This window comes from Gasterosteus aculeatus, chromosome 1 (assembly GCF_964276395.1).
Source record: "Gasterosteus aculeatus chromosome 1, fGasAcu3.hap1.1, whole genome shotgun sequence".
Lineage (NCBI taxonomy): Eukaryota > Metazoa > Chordata > Actinopteri > Perciformes > Gasterosteidae > Gasterosteus > Gasterosteus aculeatus.
In genome coordinates this window covers 10,650,026-10,671,788 of record NC_135688.1, presented here as the reverse complement: position 1 = coordinate 10,671,788, position 21,763 = coordinate 10,650,026, and the positions used below count along the sequence as shown (strand labels likewise).

At 46.6% G+C, this 21,763-nt stretch overlaps 2 protein-coding genes across 3 annotated transcripts; both read left to right on the top strand.

Moving 5' to 3' along the window:
* Window positions 1-417: 417 nt before the first annotated feature.
* On the top strand, window positions 418-11,781 carry clasrp (CLK4-associating serine/arginine rich protein). 2 transcript variants are annotated; one of them, XM_040160006.2, is made up of 21 exons: window positions 418-581; window positions 1,789-1,928; window positions 2,467-2,564; window positions 2,987-3,088; window positions 3,768-3,847; window positions 3,987-4,071; window positions 4,189-4,322; window positions 4,772-4,868; window positions 5,393-5,471; window positions 5,543-5,616; window positions 5,704-5,745; window positions 5,839-6,093; window positions 6,434-6,784; window positions 6,897-7,079; window positions 7,900-7,939; window positions 9,504-9,564; window positions 9,676-9,734; window positions 9,829-9,875; window positions 9,954-10,045; window positions 10,224-10,248; window positions 11,061-11,781. In XM_040160006.2, exons 2-21 carry the CDS (start codon window positions 1,830-1,832, stop codon window positions 11,131-11,133), a joined length of 2,076 nt encoding a protein of 691 aa, XP_040015940.2. In that variant the 5' UTR covers window positions 418-581; window positions 1,789-1,829; the 3' UTR covers window positions 11,134-11,781. The 2 variants fall into 2 exon arrangements, 1 of the variants encoding a protein (XP_040015940.2); XR_005709876.2 differs by having other exon boundaries at window positions 443-581; window positions 7,900-7,943.
* Window positions 11,782-12,266: 485 nt separating this feature from the next.
* Window positions 12,267-21,676, top strand: znf296 (zinc finger protein 296). Its single transcript, XM_040159878.2, has 3 exons — window positions 12,267-12,702; window positions 14,920-15,258; window positions 18,412-21,676. Exons 1-3 carry the CDS (start codon window positions 12,651-12,653, stop codon window positions 20,229-20,231), a joined length of 2,211 nt encoding a protein of 736 aa, XP_040015812.2. The 5' UTR covers window positions 12,267-12,650; the 3' UTR covers window positions 20,232-21,676.
* The last annotated feature ends 87 nt before the right edge of the window (window positions 21,677-21,763 follow it).

The window sequence follows — 21,763 nt, the reverse complement described above, 5'->3', positions numbered from 1 at the left end:
CAGTCTCTAAAACATCCCAATAATCAAAAACACATTGGCATGGAGAGCAAGAGCCCAAGAGAAGCACAAGTAATTTACCTATTGAGAATAGGGCCGCCAGGCTGAAATGAAACACTTGATAGAATATGAAAACATTGTAATGTATCAGGTATGCACTAGAGTGAACTGGAAATAGTCCAACCAATATACTGATAGACTGCAATGTGTACAACGAGGAACGGAAGAAGTTAATATCAGGGTTAAATGAAATGAAAACAAGGGGACTGGCTAACAGAGACATCAAGGAGAATACAAAGTATCCCAAATGAATTAATTGTAAAATAACAGGAATAACACAATTCATTTAGTTAGGATTTTATTTTGGTCCTGCTAGACTAATGGTGCCAGTCCAACAGGTGGCGGTAATGGGCCTTTCAGTTGGTTATTGTCATTAAACGTCTTCAGAAGAAGAAGAAGAAGAAGTAGGAGGAAGCAGGATAAAGAAGAAGAAGAAGTAGGAGGAGGTGTGTGACACTCCGCTATCGTCGCTCTCGGCAGACTGAAAACAACCCAAGTGTGTGTGTTGGTGCTCATTAAAACCGGTACGACGTGCATTTTATCATTAAGCCGAACATGTGGCGCATCTGTATTCCTTGCATTGTTGGCGTTAAAGCGTCTGTGATAGACACGTTGCTGCTGACGCCTTTGAAAACTAGCTAAACTAAAGCCATGCTAGGCTAGCTGTGATGCTAACAGCGTTACGCTGACGGCAAAGGCCCGCTCGTACGTGAACGCTTTTTAACTCCTCGCTCATTGCGGTTTGGCATGTGAAATCCTACACGAAGGATGCATAAATAATCGATTTTAAATGAAGTTAATAATGCATGGACGGTGGTGTTGTGTATCTAAAGTTAGATTAAGATAGGCGGTAGACCACGTTAGTTTGCTGTTAGCACTTCGGCTGCAGGCGGTTTAGCTGCTTCTGAAATATTGATCTAACGTTACCAAACAATCACTAATAACGCGGAGACCTTTAACAGACTAAAACAGCTTAGCTGTGCCTCTTGATTGAATACTGTAGCTATAGTTCATGTACAGTCACAACCACTGGTCGTGAACTTTAATTTGAGATTGAGTCATAATGTAGTAAAAAAAATGGCAGTAACTATCAGTTATAACTTGTTTTTGTTCCCTTAAACGTCACTTCCCATTTCCACGACAAATATTGTCAATAGCCAGGGCCATGTGGAAATTATTAGTATGCAAAGAAAAAATTAAGATAGCAATTCACTTACTGTAAATGCCTTACGGGTCTCCTTTTGATATCAGTAAATTTTCAATATACACAAGCTAATGATTTGTGTTAATTTGTTTGGATTAAACCTCTTTAATGACCCACAGTATTAATAACATCAGTCAAATAGAGAAATGATCAATAGTAATCCGTCTGAAGAATTAGTTTGATATATTGCCTGCCCTTTAGAATACTGTACTTTAGAATATTGAGTTACACTTGACTACACTAAAATAATGTTCTCAGGGTTTGTGTCATTACTTTTTATGTATCAATTGGGGTTTATTATTTTAGTAAGAAATGGTGTGGCTACCAGAAGCTATGTGCAGCATTCTGAGTTCTGTGTGTGCAGCTTGTCTCAGTCAAATATGTATTTTAAGATATATTTTTGTACCTCTTTGTCCTCTACGCCTCCTCTACATCCATATTTGACCTGCGTTGCCTCATGTCCTTATATGCTCTCTCTCTCTCTCTCTCTCTCTCTCGTGTTTCTTCTCTCTCTTCCACTTCCACAGCAGCCGTGCCACGCCGCGCCCCCACCCCCAGCGGCGCCGTCATGTGGCAAGAGGCCCGCAAACATGAGCGCAAGCTCCGCGGCATGATGGTAGATTACAAACGCCGAGGAGAGCGACGGCGGGAGTACTACGAGAAGATCGTAAGAGACTTTTATCACTAATAGATCTGAGCGACAAATCCAAAGACATTTGAATATGCTGCTTCAGTGGAGCTCTGTGGCAGGAGATCCTCTCTGCCTTGATCCTCTAAATATCGAGTGTTGTTAGTGGTCTTTATAAAGAAAGGAAGTAGAGCTCACAGACCAAGTCGTCCCTGCTCTGAATTGACCATGAGAGGCATCTGTTGGCTGAATGATGCAACTTTAAAAGTCTACACCACAACTCCCGTTACTTGTTCTGATGGTGCTGAGGCGCCGGTTTAAGCTTTCATTAGGACGATGCGTTGGCTGAGACTCCTCCACCTCCTGCGAGCTCTCTATTTCTACTAGTGTTTTTTTTCCCCTCCTTTGTAAAGCACTAGATACACAAGCCAATATTTTCCTTATGGGTGCAACAGAGAATAACATAAAGGAGTGTTGTCAGTATAACATCTTTCCCAATTTGGTTAGCTAGTTTATCTACTTAGTAACAAGATGTCATGTTATGGTCTTCAGATTGCCTCTCATTTTGTCTTGACAGAAAAAAGATCCAGCTCAGTTTCTCCAGGTTCATGGCCGAGCCTACAAGATCCATCTGGATCCTGCCGTGGCGCTGGCTGCAGAGAGCCCCATCAACATGTGAGCACCCCCCCACCCGTGGACCATTCCATTAAGGGCTCCAAGAAGAGCAGGGCCTTAAGTCCAAAACATTAAACACTTATGTCATGTTACATGTTAACATTTGTCTTTGTATCATTTATATAAGTAGATTTTAAATAAACTTTTAATTTCTTCAACTGGTTGTGGTAATTAGTGTCAATTAAGTCAGATTAAGTATGGGATAAAATCAATGTTTAGAGGCACACAAGTTAATTAAGCAACAACTGCAGATTAGCCTACCTGAGCTAAAAACTATGAGTTTCATTTAGGAACTAAACAAACTGAAAACTAGACTAACTACCAAACGTCTGGCTGGTGAACTGTCTTCTTGTAACTTGCCCTAAGTGCTCGGTGCTTGTGAGATCTTTACATTATTCCTCCTCCTCTGGTTTTGTCACAAGGATGCCCTGGCAGGGAGATGCCAACAACATGATTGATAGGTTTGATGTACGGGCACATCTGGACTACATCCCCACCTACACTCCTCCCCTGCTCAGCACATCGTAAGTTCTAAACTTCCCTCATGTTGCACTCAATTCACAATCTGTCCACTGTGAAGAGGTTCTGATGTTTCATTTGCTGCCTTGTGATTCAGGCGGCGTGGTCTAAACATTTAGTCATACTTCAGATGATTCTACATGATAACATGTGGGGCTCTTGATCAAAGGAGAACACATGGGATGATAACAAGTAGTCATTTGATAGTGCTTCAGCTTGTTTATGCAACATTTATCCATATTGAATGTGTTGCATTCCCAAATTGTACCAACTTGGACACTGTATATTCTTGGCTTTTCCTAGCAGCAAATTTGAGGTACATCGGATAAACTGTCCCCGAGATCAAATGTGAAGGACACAGACAGATTCCTTGCTCTATAGTTAAATATAAATTAACTTTGGCTAATATGCAACAACTATTCTCCTTTTCTTGTAGTTACGTTTAAATGCCTAGAGGAAGGTATTTTTTAAATTAATTTACATTTCTCATTGCATCATAAGGCTGAGACAATTATTGGATGCATTTTCTACCATCATCCCTCTACTATTACATTGGTACATTTCACCACCAATGTTGATCAAAACACTGCTTTTTGTCGTTTGTTATTGATCAAATTCAAACCAAAAAGGCTCCTTAAAATTTGGTCAAATAATAAACAGCCTTGTGCTCTTTGTCCCATACAGAACCCCAGAGCAGGAAATGGAGGAGAGAAAGTCCAATTATGAGCGATACAGAGGCCTTGTGCAGAATGACTTTGCCAACAGTGAGTTTCACAAAGCTGAAAAGTTTCATGTTGTAGCTTAACACATGTGTTCTTAATGTGCCTGTAATAGTCTATTAATCTGCCCTCAGTGGGTGTATTTTTCAGTTGTTGTGCTCTTAAACTCCCTGCTGTCCCGCAGTCTCTGAGGAGCAGTGTTTGTACCAGATCTACCTGGATGAGCTTTACGGTGGCTTGCAGAAACCAAATGAGGACGAAAAGAAAAGGTATGTCATTGTTGTGTTATCACAATTCCTTTTCCTCCCCACTGAGCAATTAAATCAATGCTTACTAGAGTCTGTAGGTTTGCGGTGCGTTTCTAAATGTTTGTTCTGGTGGTGCAGACTGGCTGAAAAGAAGGCCTCCATTGGTTACACCTACGAAGACAGCACGGTGACGGAGCCAGACCCCGAGTCCGACAAAGATGAAGAAAATTCAGAGAGCGAATCCGAGGAGGATGAAGGCATCCCAGATATTGGTGAGTAAAGCGAATTCTGCCGAGATTAACCAGTTTATTCAGAAATGTTAGTTTTAGTCTTAGTCCTTGTGAGCTTTTATTATCTGTTGCTTTATTTAATTAGTTAGGTTGAGTTGCCTAAACATCTGGTTAATTATAGCTTCGTAAAAGTCATAGTTGTTTTATTAGACATTGTTTTTTATTCAACATTTCAATCTAGTTTAACCAGAATATCATCTACTTAATCCCAAGCCCTGTTATCATTGTCAGCTTTAGCCTAAGCAAGCTGCTGCTGGATACTGTTTAGAGGAAATAATCATAGTCTGTCAGTTTGTAATATATCTATAAATTCTTCTTCCATCAATTTGCTGTTTTTCCCTCTATTATACAAATCTAGTTGCATGCAGTGAACTGAGGATTGTCTCTGTCTTCGACATGTAAAGTGTGAGGACTTTTTTGTCTGCGTGCAGATGTGGAGGTGGACGTTGATGAGTTGAACGAAGAACAGGTGTTGGACGTGAACAAAATGGCAACCCCGTACGGAATGGCAGAAGGAGACTTTGTCAGGTAACATATCCGGGATTTTATTGTCGTGTCTCAAAGGTTAACCGCAGAGCAAAGGCTGTAATGCGTTATGATTGACATTCTTTCGCTGTAATACTTTTCTGAGCGAGTCAGTCAGTGGTGAATAAACTCTTGTTAAAAAGGTTTTGTAAGTATTGTTAGAACTTTAGATAAGCTGTAGCAACAACTTACACGATTGATATCTTTTGATAATATCGTCTTTAACAAATCCCAGAAAATAGAAAAACGATTCTACCGTATTATCCCTGTAGCCTCAACGCTGATAAGCCTCACAACATTAAACTTCAGGGATTTCTGTGTGTGGTGTCGCATGCTCAGGCAGTTTGTTCACTGCTGCACAGACACATTGAATGTGCTCACGGACGAGCTTTCCATGTGAATATTTCTCCCCAAATCAACTGAATGGTTGTTGACTTTTTATGTGTTTATTTTCACTGAGCAGTTAAAAATGTCAATCCTAATAATTTGTTGTTGTTGTAACACTGTTAACGTAACGTGTTCATCAGGATGTTGAGGAAAGACAAGGAGGAGGTGGAGGCCATCAAACACGCCAAAGCGCTGGAGGCAGAGAAGGCCATGTACTCGGTAAGACGACATCCACGAGAAACATTGTGTGATGCGTAAATGACCATTAGTGACACATTTGATCATTTTAGGGCCGGCGTTCTCGCAGACAAAGGAGAGAGTTTAGAGAGAAGAGACTGAAGGGTAGACAGATCAGCCCACCAAGGTAAACGTGAGGTTGTCCGTTAACATTAAATTTGGTTATTCTATTAATGAAACATGATCTGACTCATAACATCATTCTCCTTTTTAGCTATGCAAGGAGAGACAGCCCAACTTACGATCCCTATAAACGGTGAGCTAATATTTTGTCCTTTATTTGCTGACACTTTCCTTATTTCTGTATCTGTATTTATATAACAAATGTATTTCCTGATTTCTCTTTCAGGCCAGAGATGGAGTCGAGCTCCGAGTCTCGCTCACGCTCTCGTTCTCCTGGTCCCGAGAAGATCACCTTCATCACCAGCTATGGAGGCAGCGACGATGAAGCAGTAGCAGCTGCAGCAGCGGCCGCAGCAGCCGCCACAGCCGCCGCCTCCGTAGCAGCAGCAGCAGCAGCAGCAACAACACAAACGAGCGCTCCTCACTCTGGACACGTCTCCTCCAACTTGCAACACCCTGCAGGTCATAGCAGGGGCTCCCGGTCGGTAACTTTCCGTCTTCCTTCCATTAGCTATTGTCCTCGTACAGTTTAATTTTTGTCTGTTGAATTGACCACAGCTGTTGAGGCAGATTTTTGTCAAAGGTGAGGTGGATAAGAGCTTCGGAAGTAAAATATTTATACAGAAAGTTTAAAATTGACCAATTCTGCATGTGAAGGTTGGACTAGTTTGACTGTGCATGTCAGATTATGGCAACGCAAGTAGACTGTATCGTATACGAGATTCTGATATTAAAGTCCAGCATGGGACAGTAAGATTAAGAAGACAGGCTAGGTTCTGGGCTTGTGTTGTCACTAAAACTGTGTGTCTCTGTTTGTCCAGGAGACGAAGGTCCTCCTCCAGCCGCTCCCCTTCCTCCTCCTCCTCCAGCTCCTCATCCCAGTCCACCTCTCGCTCTTCCTCCCGATCGCGGCGTACCCGCCGGGGCCGCGGGGGGAGGGACGGCCGCCGATCCCGGACCCGATCCCGGTCGAGACGGCGTTCCACATCTCACTCCCGGAGCAGAGGAGGCAACGGAGGGGCTGCTTCCTGGAAGAGACGAGACCGGACGCGGTCGAGGTCCGCCGACAGGGACCGAGATAGAGATAGAGATCGAGATAGAGAGCGAGAGAGGGAGCGAGAGAGGGACAGAGACCGAGACAGGCGACGATACTCGGCGCGAAGACGGACGAGGTGAGGCTCCCTGGTGTCTCCCGACAGGACTTTGCTTATTGTTTCGCCACACACACACACACACACACACACACAGCAGTGACGCGTTCCCTCTCCTTCTGTTTCCTGTCAGGTCCCGTTCCAGCTCGCGGCAGGGGGGCAGTTTGAGGCGAGGGGGCCGGAGCAGCGGAGGCCACCGGAGAGGAGACAGCGGCAGCCGCAGTCCGTCTCAGTCCCCTAGCCGCCTCAACCAAAGTCCCTCCCCTCCAAGTGGAGCCCTGCCTTCGACCAACACCGTCCGTGACAAGCTAAGAAAGTAAGAAGGTCACTGCAGTGAACAGACATCCACGATGAGGCCGTTGATCTTTGGGAAAATGTGGATGCAATTTAGGAAAATCTGTGTTTTCCCTTCCACTGTCAGCGTTTACATCAGAGTCGAAGTAGAGCGAACGGAAAACGACTTTGTCGCTATGATTACGTATAATTTACAGGCACACAGCTTTTCTCCTTTGCTATCTCCGTGGAGGCTGAGATTACCCCCCCCCGCCCTCCCACACACATATACACACACGTACGCTGAAAAGGCCCTCTGAGACGGCTGCTGTAGTTCACACTACACAATTTGAGCCCAGTTTTTATTCTAGCCGATAACTTTTGGAGCTTTTCGACAAACGCCCTGGATCAGAGGCACGCTGCCGTTGGTTCGGAGCTCGCTGTTCAAAGGCTCGCTGACGCGTCACCTCGCAGCCTGAAGAGCTTCAACCCAGGAGTGCCGAGCGCCTGTCGATGGGGAACGTGGGGGAAGGGTTGCCTGTTAGTCATCCAAAAAACAGCAATACAACCGTTTAAAGCACTTTAAATCTCCTTATTTTATAACGGTACTTTGTCTAATAATACAAAATGATGTGTTAAATCTAATTCTATTCTAATTGCTATTCAGGAAATAGAGCATTTATTTTCTCATAAATTTCATTCATCCATTGGCAATTTTTTTTCTTTTTTTTTTCTAATTACCAAATGTGCTCAAACGCGGAAGATGAAAGAAACCATAATGTCTCCATCAGCCCGGCTAATGGTTCTCTCTCTCTCTCTCTCTCTCTCTCTCTCTCTCTCTCTCTCTCTCTCTGTGTCTCCAGGCCTGATACTCCGGGTGGTAAAGAGACGGGAGCTGCCAAAGTCAGTAAGAATTTGATCTAGCTGGGTTTCTTGCTAAAGCCTACGCCTCCCTCATCCCTGACAGGCTGACATGGTTGTCCAGCAGACTGGGATGTAGAAGCCGTTGTTGCCCACAGAAAATAAAATGCCCCCCCCACACACACACACACACACACACACACCCTTCTCCCAACCCGCCTCATCCACAAAGTGGGCATGCACTGCAATCAAAGCCCGTCTTCTATTTTGCTATTTCCTTGACCGTATTCTTCACCTCCTCAAGTGTTTGGCTGAGAAGAATGACACACTGAAAAAACGCCTCCATCTTTGTGTGGAGTGAACATTTCAGCTGTCTGTCTGCATTGTCTTGCTTTGAGTGTGTGTTGTGCGTTCCTGTGTGTGTCTGTCTGTCGTCTCACATACAGGTCGGTGCGTCACACATCGATGGCCCTAAGAGGGAGACGGATTTCTTCTTTTTAGTACTGACCATGTGTCTTGTTACAACTTGTGACTCAGTATTGGCCAAGAGGGTTGATTAAGCTCTGATGGAAAACAAGATGGGCGTGCTGTGGACAGCCGTTTTTGGGCTTGTTTTAACAAGCAGCAGAGCCCGCTCCTACTAAAACTGAAATAGTTGGACATTTTGTAAAACTTGTCTCCTGTTTCTCGTGTCTGTGGCCTAAATCCAGCACCACGGGGGGGCAGAAAATTAGCGTAGATCAGTGCAGACTAGAAACAGCCTGGCTGTGTTCAAGGGGTAACAAAATAATCGCACCATCTCTTTATTAAATATGTTATCTTGTTTGTGTAATCCATACTAACTGAAGAGGAAAAATGAAAAAACTCACGGAGCGGTTGTGTGCCAGACTTTATCTAGAACAAATAACATGTAACTGACCGAGCTTCTGTTCCCAGTCTTACTAAAGCGAACCGGCTACTCGTGGCAGCTCCATGTGCAGACCGCTGCATCGAGCTGTCCACGCGAAAGGAAATGTGGGCATTTCCCAAAGAGCCGGACCGTCGCTTTAAGACTAAATTAACCCCTTTAATGAATTGAAACCTTCTTGACCGTTTGCAGTAGTGAACGAGCTGCATATTCTCACTGAGAAGAAACGCGTTGCATATTCTTCAACAGACAATCTTCTTCTCTGCAGCGTTTTGACCTGCAGTTTTTCTTGCCTGGCCAGGTGCAAACGGCCCAGCGATGGGTGTGTCAGTAACAAAACGCCACTGGCTCTTTCTGAACTTTCCGAACTCACCAAACCTGTACTTGTTTCCCTTTTGGACATTCTCTTCCTTCTGCTGTCCTCCCCTTTTAGCTCGCTGACGGTAGTTCATACTTTAAATGTATGTGAATAGATCCTGTCTAGCTTCTGAATTATCCCACTGAGCTACAGCGACGGTTTATCACACACTCACACACACAGTCGGCCTGTAGCTGTACTTGTTAACTACTACTACAAATGTAACTATATATTAAGATGCGTATCAGAATTGTATGACAATAAGCCTTTGATTATCTTAATTATACACACACACACACACTGGCTCTGAAGTCATGTGCTAACACATTTGTCACTTGCAGCCCAAGATGACCCCTCAGGAGCGGCTCAAGCTAAAAATGCAGAAGGCACTCAACAAGCAGTGTGAGTAAAAAGTGAACAAGCTGCATGCGTCATTGCACAAGTTAACAAACCTGTGAAAATGCGTCAACATTAAAGCTGAATTTTCCTTTTTTTTTTGCCCCAAATTTGCAGCCAAGGCGGATAAAAGAGCTGCTCAGGTGAAGATCCAGCAGCAGGAAAACAAGCGACAGGTGCGTTTTCTTTCCATGTATGTACGTTATTTTCAGGCGGAAGTCCTCCTGCATCCCCCCTCATTGCTGACTTCTCTTTTTTTTTATCTTCTAGGAGAGGGAGGGAGAGCTGCGAGCCATGGCACGCAAGATACGCATGAAGTAAGTGTGCGTACTGTGTGCGCGGACTGTGTGGTATTTGTGTGTTGCAACGGTCTGACCCAGCGGCTCTGCGTTTAGGGAGCGCGAGAGACGGGAGAAGGAGAGGGATGAATGGGAGAGGCAGTACGGGCGACAGAGCCACTCGCCTTCCCCCTCCCCTTCCAAATATGGTAATGCTTCAGATTTCTGATCTCAAGATGCCATGTGGAACTAATATAATAATGATTTAGTTTAGTGCCGTTTGTTGTCTGACCACGAGCCCAAATATGTTTGGTTTGCTGTATGTGTGCTCTGACTGCCGTTCCCTACTATTGTTTGATGGCGTGTCTGTGTCCTCTGTCCCTGCAGGCCGAGAGCACAGCTCACACAGAAGGTATGTGAGAAGCCACAAGAATCGACGTGGCTCCACTGAAGCCGAAGGAATTACGGGAGTCGTTTCACATTAATGCGCGCACACAACCGCACTTCTTCACTCAACTACAGAATCAGTATTTTCAAGTCTTGTGGCATGAGAGCAAGGAGCATAATAGTCCAGTAAAATGTTAATACCAAAGAAAATATCTCAAACTTTTTATATTAAGGGGACGTATCGTGCCTATTTTCATGTTTATGCTTGTATTTTGGGTCCCTACTAGAACATGTTTGTCTCATGTTGTGTGTGTGGGCACATGGGTCTTTAAGCTCTACAGCAGAATCTCCTAGTCTGCTCTGATTAGCTTGCAAGCAGAATATGGTTCAGCTATGCAACGGCAGATCCAGAAATGTGGGTGGTTTATTCTAATGAGTCCGCATGTGAAAAGAGGAAAGGAGAGTGAATGGCTTGTTGAATCACATCCAGGCAGCCCACAAAAAACAATGTTTAAACGGGTTCTTATTTGTTTGTGGGACCCAAAGTCATTTTCATGATGTATCCCCTTTATGTTTAGACTAAATTATATTATTTGTCCCACAAATCAAACAATCTTTAATGTCATGAGAGGCCATACTTTTTTTTAATTCACATTAAAAACCAAACAAACATACATAAACTTCTAAAGATGTTGGTGTAGAATAATGCTGCTGAAGGGTGGTTTACGTCAGTAATGTGTGCATTTGTATTCAATGAGCAACTGTTGAACTAACTTCTCGTGGTATTTTCTTACTGCTCTCCCCTTCGTACTGATCATTGTGTACATTTCTTTTCAGGAGGTCTCGTTCCCGGTCTCGTTCCCGGTCTCGTTCCCGGTCCCGGTCTCGGAGTCCACACTACCGACACTGATCCCTGGAAAACATTGATGCATCTTATAAAAAAACAAAAAAAAACCCCACGTCATTACAAAACCTTGTCATTGGCACACATGCTGTTAAACAAGCAGCGTGTAACAATATGAAGTGAATGTGGCACAAGTCTTTACCTGAATAATATGTCCTCTGGTATGTGTTGTTGACGGAGTATTCCTTTCAGACTGCGAGGCCGTTTAGTTTCACCAATTTCACAGCCAATTGGTTCTTCATCTTATAAAGAGACTTGAGGTTTATTAAATGAGTTTGTTTTTTTTCTTCTTCTGCATGTTTTTTTTTCTTTTCCTGCCTGGCCGGCTCTTCTCTATTTCAAAGTACATAATACTAAGCAATATCATTTATTTTTTTTAATTCTTTTTTTTTCACCCCATGTCTGCCTCTTCCAAGGTTCTCAACACTCAAAGACCGTTTTAAACAGTTTTCATGAGCTGATGTACAGGATATTTATACACTGCAATTTAAAACTTCTTTATTAAAGAAATTAAGTTAATGTATGAATTCAATCCATCTCTCCCTGTTTTTATACTCTGCTCTGCCAGCCAGTTATCAGCAGCAAATATACTTTTCTTTTCAATAATGTCGAATGTCCAAATACAGATAAAAAATAAAGCAGAATTTGAAATGATTTGCTCAGTTTCCATTTTTTCCCCCCCATCTGTCTCGTACAGGTTGTACCTAAATATTTAAACCTGATGTTTTGTTACATTTGGTCTGTGTGCCTTTTAATAAATGTACAAAATGTAACACCAGAATTTTCCCGCTGAAGTTACTCCACTTCCTGTTAATGTGCATCAGTAGATGGCGACAGTTCTCAGCGGGAAGTTCCTCGCTGCAGCTTCTATCGGGTCTCAAATCTGTCGCTTCTGGGGCTTTTCTCGCCGTTTAAAAAAAAACAACTATTTGCCGTATTTCTGTGTCTTTTTAAAGAAGTCACAGCTGGTCAACAGGAGAACGCAGCGGCCCTCTGACGCGCTCTCCGGACACCTGTATGAAACCATCCAGGTACTTGTGCGCTGAGGAGAAACACGTGGACTTCTACCTGATGACAGAGTTGTTACGAACAGACAGCAAACGCCTCTTGAGGTGGAGGAGAGAAGAAAAAAAACAACTGCAAACCGGGAAAAAGCTCTGAAGTGACAGGCGAGCTCGTTTGCGGAGCGTGTTGCCCGAGGTGGGCGGGGTCAGGGTCGTAGGAGCGGGCGGTGCCTGCAGTCGCCCATGCCCCCTTTTGCCCTCCGCGTCGCTACGGGGGGGTTGTGCGGAGGGGGGGGGGTGCGTGAACTTGAACGCTGCCTCCACAGCTCGCTGCGCGTCCAGGCAGCGGACAGTCGCTCCCATCACGTTGCGTCCGCCACCCGCGTCTCCCCGCAACTTATCGCAACGAGACGGATTTCTTTTTTTTTATTTGTTTGTTTGTTTTGTTTTTAAAATAAGAGGGTTGTTTTTCTGTCCTCGCCGTCGTTGTTTGGGACCGAGAAGAAGGTGCTCGACGCGATGTCCAGGCGCAAACTTGGAAGCAGACCGCAGCACCTGAGTGCAATCCAAGGTTAGCGGCGGCGGCGCGTGGTCGGCACGATGCGAGAGGCCGGTGTGTTTTGGGGCTTTTCTTTGAAAAATGATATTTAGAATTGAATTTATGTCATCAAATTCGAGTTTTGTGTCTCCGCGCGTGGCTCGCGGGACGCGCGGCCGCCGCGGTTATCAAATTATATTCACGTTATTTTATTTTACACGCAAAATCATCTGGAGATCACACGAACTAGTTATATTTATGTATACACCGACTTTTGTGCCAGTGTAGGTATATTTGAGTACATTTAGAATATATACATTTAAAGGCTACGTGTTTTGCGTGTATTGTGCTCGTAGAGGAAGGACCGGTTTTATTGTCAGGCTGTTTTCAGAGGCTACAGGTCCGAACACGATGATTAATGTCCTCATTTTAGACCATGATCAAGTTTCTGCCTCTGGCTCGTCCGTTTTTAAAGTACTGCCCCCATCTTCTTCTTGTTTAATTATTTGGACAATCAAATAATCTCCTTTTTAATAAAAACACGTAATGGATCCCATTCAGACTTCGCATTTGATCCCATTCAGACTATTTAAACATGAAGACAAAAAGTGCAGCTCACAAAGGAACCTGTGATGTGTGGAGGGAAATAAGAGAGAAACTTGAACACCGTTTGGGGGTTTTTTCTTTGCAGTTCTCTACGAGAGACCAGTGGTGCGTGTCTGGTGTGACCACAGGTCCTGACTCAACTCCGTCTCTGCGTGCGTGTGTGTGTTTGTGCGTGTTTGCACGCGTTAGTGCATGCGTGCGCGTGCGTTGGAGCGTCGAGAGACCGCGCCTTGCAAGTCTGCACAAACAGCGCAGCCCTGAAACCGGAAAGGTGACATTTTTGAGTAACGACTGGCGAGATCTAACTCCAGACTGTACTGTCTGTACCTGTCCTGCGCGGTAGCCGGGGCAGGTGATCCGGTGGAGGCATCAAGGTGTGCCCGTGACCGCGTTGTGCAATACTGACCCCTCCTCTTCCTCCTCCTCCTCCTCCTCCTCCAGCCTGGCCTGAGCTGGAAGCCTTTTCTTAACAGATATCCAAAGTTTACTCAGCCTCTGGGTTTGCTTGACGTTGTGTCCACTGCCTGCACCTGTCTGCAGTGTTTTCCCTGCTAACCACATACAGTTTGACCGGTTGTGGAATGAGAAGAGCCGTCCTGAGCATACTTGTGAGCACCCACGAGGGCTGTTCTTATCTCAAACACCTTCGGTTTTATTGCAATCAACTTCCTGTTGAGAAACTCCGGGTTGCTCGTATTGATGATCGGTAGCGTACACAAGTGAACACTTTGCTTCTAATTTCTTTTTTTTTGACTTGATTTTTTTTATTATCATAAACTTCACTTGTTATTGAATTGGGATGTGCCAGTAATCCGAGGCTCAGAAGGACAGTTGGGCTCCTCGCGCAGCGGCCTCATTCACAGCGGATCTGTCTTCGGTTGGTTAAAGGAAGTGGTCAGTATTGGCGGAGCAGATTGGCCTCGTTGTTTTTAGAGCTCACAACTGAAACGTGCACTTTCGATCACCACGCCTGCTGAGTTGTTCCATTGAGGTCTAACAGCACTTTTGCCACTTTGGTTCGTTCACTCGTAAGAACTTGGTCAAAAACAGAAAGGAAGAAATCTAAACTAACTGAGACTCTTGTAGGTTGGATGTGTGGGTCAGAACATGTTGGCGTTGGCTCTATGTTCAGCCTTTTTTTGGGATACAAATTGGGATGTTAATGTTAAAGTTTGATTTTCTTCTGTATACCAATAAAGAAAGTGATGTGTGTAAAAGTGATAACTCTCTCTGGCTGATCGTTACAATCCTCGAGAGAAACCACTCTGCTGTGGACCCGTTTCATAGACGCTGCCCAAAAATACTGGATGAAATGGGATTTTCTTTTCTTGACTTAGTTTTGTTTGTTTGTTTGTTTGACCAACAGGGCAACTCACTTTACTGTCCCACGAGACCAAGAGAATCAAATATTATTCAGATTTGTAACCTGGAACCTTTTGAGTCTTTTCTTGAAAAGAAAGAGACTTAATTAATTAATTGATTTATATCCCTTTGTTAAATTCTCCTTTATTTCTATTTTCAATGACGTGACGTGCTCGTGTGTCCCTCTTTTGTTAATCACTTCCTGTTAAACGTAAACCGTAAACACAGCGGAACCAGTGGTTTAATTTGTCTCCCCTCTGCTGCCTGTCCCCTTTCTGTCAGATGACACCGGCCCGGCGAATGTCGCCACTTGCCCCGACGACCGGCCTCCGCCTGCTCCACAGGTCCACGCTCCCGGTGAGGGTCGTGACCTCTTGACCTGCGGCCAGTGCAGCCGGGCCTTCCCCCTCGCCCACATCCTGGCGTTCATCCAGCACAAGCAGGGCGCCTGCCGTTCCCAGGACCAAGCCTCAAACGCCAATGCCACGCCCCCCTCGCCGGCCAACCGGGCCCAGCAGCACACCGACAATGGCGAGCTTGGACCGGCCTTCATCGAGCTGAGGAGAGGAGGAGGAGCCTGGGGGGAGGAGCCCGGCGCGAAGGCGGAGCACGGCGGAGCAGGTGAGCGCTTGAAGAATAAAAATAAATGCAAGCCAGGTTGCTAATTAGTGACTCTGTTTTTTGTTTTGTTTAATTTTTTTTTTCTTTCTTCTTTTCAACCGCCTTCCTCTTCATTTAACAACTGTTTCCCTCAGCCCCCCCCTACACTCCCCCCAACTCGCCTCCCTCCCCGAGTCCAGCTCATTAGCTAGCCGTTGCCATTAGCAGACGTGCGTGAGTTAGTGACGCACAGGCTAATTGTGTGGAAAGGATAGGCGTCGGGAGCGTTCGGAGGGCACCGAGGGTCCCCGAGGGCTCGACAGTGAGCACCTGAGCTCCTTTTCATCTCCCTGACTGTCAGTCTCTGAGGTGGAATGGCCAGGTAAACATGTTTCTGCATCTCTGTCCTCCACTGCGTCCTGGACAACAGAGTCCTCCTCCCCATCCTCCCGTCCTCCTGTCCTCCTAGCGCCAGCGCAGGAGCCTGTTCCCGCGCTTTCCCCGGTTTTTTTTTGTGTAAAGGCCAGCCTGCTTCTCGTGGAAAGGGGTTTGTTGGTTGCAGTCGGGCATCTCCGTAGGAAATGGTCAGAGGAGTAAATGTGAGGCGGTTCCCAGTAGCTCTCCTTGCTGTCATGACACCGTAATGGAGGACGTTGCATCATGTGCAGCTTCTCTTCCATCTCCCTCTGTTCTGCCCCGGGGCCGAGCCACCTGAGCTCCCGGGAATTTCCTCGTCCTTTTACTTCATCTTGTGCATCGCTTTCTCTTTTTTCCTTCCTCTTGTTGTCACATTTTTTGGCGTCTTCAGCCGTCCCTCTTCTCCTTTCTGTTGTTAAGGGAAGAAGAGCGCAGACACCCTGATGGTCAGTCAATCAGCAGTTCTTGAATTGTCAGTATATAGTCATTTTTGGTAAAAGATTCCAGAGCAGTGACAATCATGGTGTTTTGGGATGGAAGGGAGTTATTGCGTTCGGTCAGATGCGTCTGAAGGTCGTGCTGTATTTGAGGTGAAGAAGGGCGAGTGTGCAGCAGGATGTTGTAAGTTATTGCAGACTGACGGAGCGCCTTGTTGCACACTCAAAGTAGGTATCGATGCCGCTTTGTACATTTTGAAACCTTCTCTGTCGTGTGCACACACGTTAGCAGTTCCTTCCTTTGTGTAACGCTCAGGGGGACTGGTGTACGCACCATTTCCGTCTGTCCACAATCTCTTCGGTTTTCTATTTCAGTCTGTTTTTCATCTCGCTCTGTCTCTGGCTTACAGTTTGAGAATGCACATGTTTGGTCATTTGGTGCCCGCAGGATTATACAACACACGAGGAGGGGAAAGAGCATGGCGACTTGTAAATAATGAAAAAGTGGATAAGTTTGGATTAAAGTTTTATACGCAGATGTAGCTGGTATGGAGTTGGTAATTGCCCAGTTTTTAGTGTTTTGTCTCCCACGATAATCGGTTTTGTGACACGGAGTTTGAGTTACAAAGGGACAGGTTCATTTGGACGTCCTGCAGCCTCGTAAGAAATAGGATGTCTTTTTCTCATGGGAGGGATCTGAGCATCTGAAGCTTCTGAGATGACAAAGTGAACCGACAGTTATCCCCCAACAGGAAGGTCCTCCATCTATTTTCTGCATTCAAGAGAGACGCGGCGAGGGCCGAGACGAAAAGAGAGTGGGACGGATTACCGAAGAGCCGCGTGCATCTGTCTCATTCCTTTTTATTTATTCTCCTTGTTTGTTTTTTTCCCCCCTCATCTCCAACATCCCCCCCCTCCTCATTCCCCCCACATCTTCAACACACTTTCGCTTTGCCCTCTTTCAATTTCTCACCCCCCCCCCCTCCACACCCCCCCTTCCTCCGCCTCTCTCTTCTCCTCCCTCTGCCTCCCGAGGGAGAAGAGATTCTGCCTGCTGCTCGTTAGTGCTCCCAGCCAATCTGCATTTTTAATTAGTAGTTATTGCTTCTGCTTAATATTCAAGTGCTACCCCGGGCCAAATGGGAATCCTTACAAAAAATAAAAAGGAGGAGAGAGGGAAGGAAAGAGAAACCGGCTGGGTATTGTGTTTCACTCCAGGACCCCAAGACAAAAGCCCCCCCCCCCCCCCCCCCCCCCACCCGCACCCACCGCTCCCCCTTCCCCTCCAGGGGAAGATTTGGAGGGTTTTGGGGGGTAGAGGGGGTGAGGAGAGCCGGGGTTGGAGGATGGGTCTCAAGTACAATCCAGAGGGGTGACATATTTTCGTGGTGTCTCTTGGCCCCCGCATACGACATTATAATCTTTTTATCTCATTTTCTTTTTATCTCCTGAGCCCTGACCTACCTACCTACCTCCCCCCCCCTTTCTCTCTCTCTCTCTCTGCACTCACTCTTCACCCTATTTTTAAAAGAAGTATCTCAACTTCGCCTGGGTTTCTCCTCAGGCTAGGTTAAAGGACATGAACACCACAGCTCCTCTCGTCTCCAGACAGAGGGAGGGCGGGAGATGGGGGGGGGGGAGAAACAGTTCTCTTTTTCATCTTCACTCTCCTCCCCCCTCCAGTAAAATACAGAAGGATTTGACTTGAGGAAACATGAAAGAGGCTTATACCAGAGTCTGCTTTGAACCTCTCCAACAAGAAAAAAAGGAACTGTTTTCCCCTTCAATTTGGGGATCTTCTCTCCAATTTTGATTTATGCAGAAAGGCCTCATTTGTCAAGCAGGCTGAGTCAGTGCCTGATTTGCATAAAGCGTTCATTTTCTACGTTCTGCTAATTAGCAATTTGCAGCTTAATTGGAGAGTGGCTCTCGGTTAGGAGACAAAGCTATCCGCATATAAAAATATCTCCAGATGTACTTTGCAACACGACTCCATCTCCTTTTGTCGTTCTGCATCTGAAGCCCCATTTCTCCAACCTGAGTCCCACTTTTTCCTTATTTTGACATTACTTCTTCATGACCTGACCTTACCCTCCTCTTCATCTCCAAATCATTTCCATCCATCTGTACTTTTCTTCTGGTATGTGTGTCCTCGTTGGCTGATACTTATGTTCTTTTAAGTCCTTGTTTAGATTTATTCTTTTACACAGATTTTTTTTAATGTTTAATCCCTAGATTGGTTCCCATGTAGTAAAAGTCAAAACCCTTCAAAATAAAAGACTGACTAAAAACACTAACGTTGGTCTTTTTTGTTTTCCAGGAACCGAGGAACCTTCTTACTTCACCTGCCAGCAGTGTGAAGGCTTGTTTCCTTCTGCATGGGCGCTCTTACAGCACGCTCAGCACATCCACTCCTTCAGCATCTACCAGGAGGAGGGGGAAGAAGACACGGACATGAGAGGAGGAAGGAGAAGAAAAAGAAGAGAGGGAGGACTCAAAGCGCACAAGCCCGCTACGGCCACACTCGACCCGTGTCACCTGAGCCAAGCCCTCGCTTCTGCCTTCCAGCCCTCCACGCTGCGCCTCGGACGCTCCCGTCAGACGCACACCTCCTCCTCCGCCTCCGGCAACATGCAGGCCCTGAACTTTTCCGTGCGGCTCAGGGAGCTCGCTGAGGGGAATAACGACAACGCCGGCAGCTCCCCCGGAGGCCTGATGCTTTCTCCGTCCTTTTCTCCACCGGCGGCGTCTCCCTTCCCTCAAACCGGCGCCCTCAAGTCTGACTTTTCCTGCGAGCTTTGTGACCATAACTTTCTGTCCCAGCATGCCCTGTCCACCCACCGCCGGACTCACTCCTGCAACCGGCCCTATCACTGCGGAGTGTGCGGGCAGGCCTTCGCCCAGAGTGGCCAGCTGGCCCGGCACATAAGGAGCCATCACAGGGACGCCGCAGGCGGAGGCGTCGGCTACGAGTCGGTGGATATGGTCGTCATGGAGGAGGATGCAGGGAGGCACGGGATGAGAGGCAGGTTTCAAATGCAGGGCGCCGGTATCGCCATGGGAAAGGCAGCGGGCGGCGCAGAGACGAGGCCCCAGGGTCCCGCCGAGCTCGACCTGGCCGCGCCCAAACAACCGTCCATAGCGTCAGGCCTGATGCTGCTCACCTCGCAGGTGCGACCCGCGGACAGGGAGCTGCTGAGGCTGTACCAGTGCCAGAGAGGTGGGGAAGAGGATGCGGAGGTGCGAGGGGAGCCTCGGCACACCTCCCCCTGCGCCAGCCCCTCCGAAGGCTCGCTGGAGAGCGGAGAGACCGGGGGCAGCGGGGAGAGCGGCATCGCCAGCGGCAACTGCACGCCCAAGCGGCCCGAGATGGGCGAGCGAGCGCGGGGCGTCGCCGAGTGGGAGAACGAAAGAGGGGAGATCACGGAGAGGGAGACGGAGTGGAGCTCGGCCAAAGTCAGCGAGGTCGTGCAGGAGTGGCAGAGAGAGAACGAGCGGCGGAGCGTGGGAGGAGTCGTCAGCGGCGGAGGGGGAAACAACAACAACCCCGCCATCGGTACTACCGCCGGCTCGGCCGGTAAGAAGAAAAAAGACGAGGCCTGCGAGTACTGCGGCAAGCAGTTCAGAAACAGCAGCAACCTGACCGTGCACCGCCGCAGCCACACGGGTGAGCGGCCGTACCGCTGCGGCCTCTGCAACTACGCCTGCGCTCAGAGCTCAAAGCTGACGCGCCACATGAAGACCCACGGCGCGCGGGGAGCCAAGGCGTCCTTTTTGTGCCAGCTGTGCTCGGTGCCCTTCACGGTTTACGCCACTCTGGAAAAGCACCTGAAGAAAGTCCACGGGCTGAGCCACGCCAGCGTGGGGGCGTACGCACAGGCCAGCGCCGCCGACACTTTGGCTGCCATCAAAGCTGAAGAAGAAGTGGTGGTGGTGAAAATGGAGGAAGAGGAGGAGGAGGAGGAGAATGAAGCCAGTTTGGATCAGGTGGAAATTGAGAGGAAAATTCAGCGGGGTCTCGCGAGAGGCCTGGAGGTGGAGGAGGGGCAAGTAGAGTACGCGGAGAACGGCGCCGCCATGGTGGCCGATCTCCCACTTGAGAGCAAGGCGGAGGCGAAAGCTTTGACTTCTGCGCCGTGAGAGCCGATCTCGTTCGCTTACTGACATTAAATATGTTTTGTATGTATAGGATTGAGGTGGCCCATACAAGTAAAAAGAAGAGGTACCATTATTGAACAGACCGTCAAGTAAAACTGGAATCTAGTTTAAAGAAATGCAGCAGCAGCAGCAGCTTCGTCTCTGCCGGCGCCGAGGAACACAGACACCACGTTGTTCACCAATGTGTGCGAAGCTGCTGGTGGAGACTTAAGTGCCTACAGTTCTTTAGACCACAGAGAGAAAAAACGAGGCCATGACATTCAGCAGGGAGATTACCAGAGCTCGTGAACAGGAAGTGAACCGCCACAGTCCACGCAGACACAGGAAACCAATCACCATGTTGCAGTGCAGGATGCAAAGTACAAGTGATTTATATCTCTGGCGAGCGACTGGACAGGTGTCAATTCTCAGACAATATAGTAAAGGGATTCTATTAGCCATAGAACGATGTTAATGTATATTCAGCATCAGTAGACGGAGAAAGGTCATGTTGTGTTTTCTTGCTGTTGCTGGTTTTCTTTTGAGAATACCTTTTAAAGACTAGAAATGTTTGAAGAGCCACAAGGGTGAAAATAATCCAAACACTGTCCGCCTGCAGTTTGTCAGGCTCCTCTTTTTAAAGGCGCTTAGATGTCACAACACTTGTCACTTATGTAATGTTTACAGGGCTCCAGGAGCCTGGCAAGGTTGTGCTCCTGACTCTTTGACGGTGTGTAAAGATGATTTTCTGTTTTCAAAATTTTATAAATCTGAATAAGGAGAATCTAAAATCTAGCTACTGGTGTATTTTTGTTGTTGTTTTTTTGTTCTTTGTTTCTATGCATACCCCATCCGACCTTTTCCTCTTGCAATTTTACCTTCATGTGAAACGGGTGTGTATGATTTTCTCTATTTGTGCATATTGTGATGGTAATTTCTCTTTCGTTGTTTACATTTGTACAGTGCCGGACGGCTTGAAGCTCGTGCATGTTTTGCAGCCATTTGAAACTGTTTTTTTAGTTGCCTGTGTTTTGAATGATTCCTAATTTATGGATGCTGCATGTTGGGAATCGTGTAACTGCTGAACCATTGGGTGAAACCTGCGAATTTAACAACTCTACAGGTCAAAGTTGTCAAGTATAGTGCTGCCAAGATTTTTGTGACTACTGTGAGGACTTTGTGTGATCTACTAGGGAAACTGTGTGATGAGTGATTGTGAACGAGTGCAGTGTAACTGTTCAGGGATAAGGTGTTGTACATAAGTTGACATACTTGCTGTTGCTATGCTTATTATTGTTATTATTAATACGAGCAGCCTCCACTTTCCCGAGCAACGTCTCCTGTCTGCTGAGCCGCGGCTTTTGTTAAGCTCTGCTGTCTTTGTAAACTTGACACCATTTTGTAATTCATCTTCTCAAGAGGAGCCTCAATAAAGATTTGAGGTGAAATATTTTGTATTGTCTTTTCTGCTTGGGGTTGCTTTTCTCAACCCTCCCCCACCACCTCTCCCCCCCCCCTCCCTCTGTACCCAGAAC

Coding starts and splice junctions, on each gene's coding strand:
- clasrp (XM_040160006.2), top strand. CDS start 1,830: ATGTGGCAAGAGGCCCGCAAACATGAGCGCAAGCTCCGCGGCATGATG. Junction 3,089..3,767: donor CCTCCCCTGCTCAGCACATC/GTAAGTTCTAAA, acceptor TGTCCCATACAG/AACCCCAGAGCAGGAAATGG. Junction 4,869..5,392: donor GCAGAAGGAGACTTTGTCAG/GTAACATATCCG, acceptor CGTGTTCATCAG/GATGTTGAGGAAAGACAAGG.
- znf296 (XM_040159878.2), top strand. CDS start 12,651: ATGTCCAGGCGCAAACTTGGAAGCAGACCGCAGCACCTGAGTGCAATC. Junction 12,703..14,919: donor GCACCTGAGTGCAATCCAAG/GTTAGCGGCGGC, acceptor CCTTTCTGTCAG/ATGACACCGGCCCGGCGAAT. Junction 15,259..18,411: donor GGCGGAGCACGGCGGAGCAG/GTGAGCGCTTGA, acceptor TTTGTTTTCCAG/GAACCGAGGAACCTTCTTAC.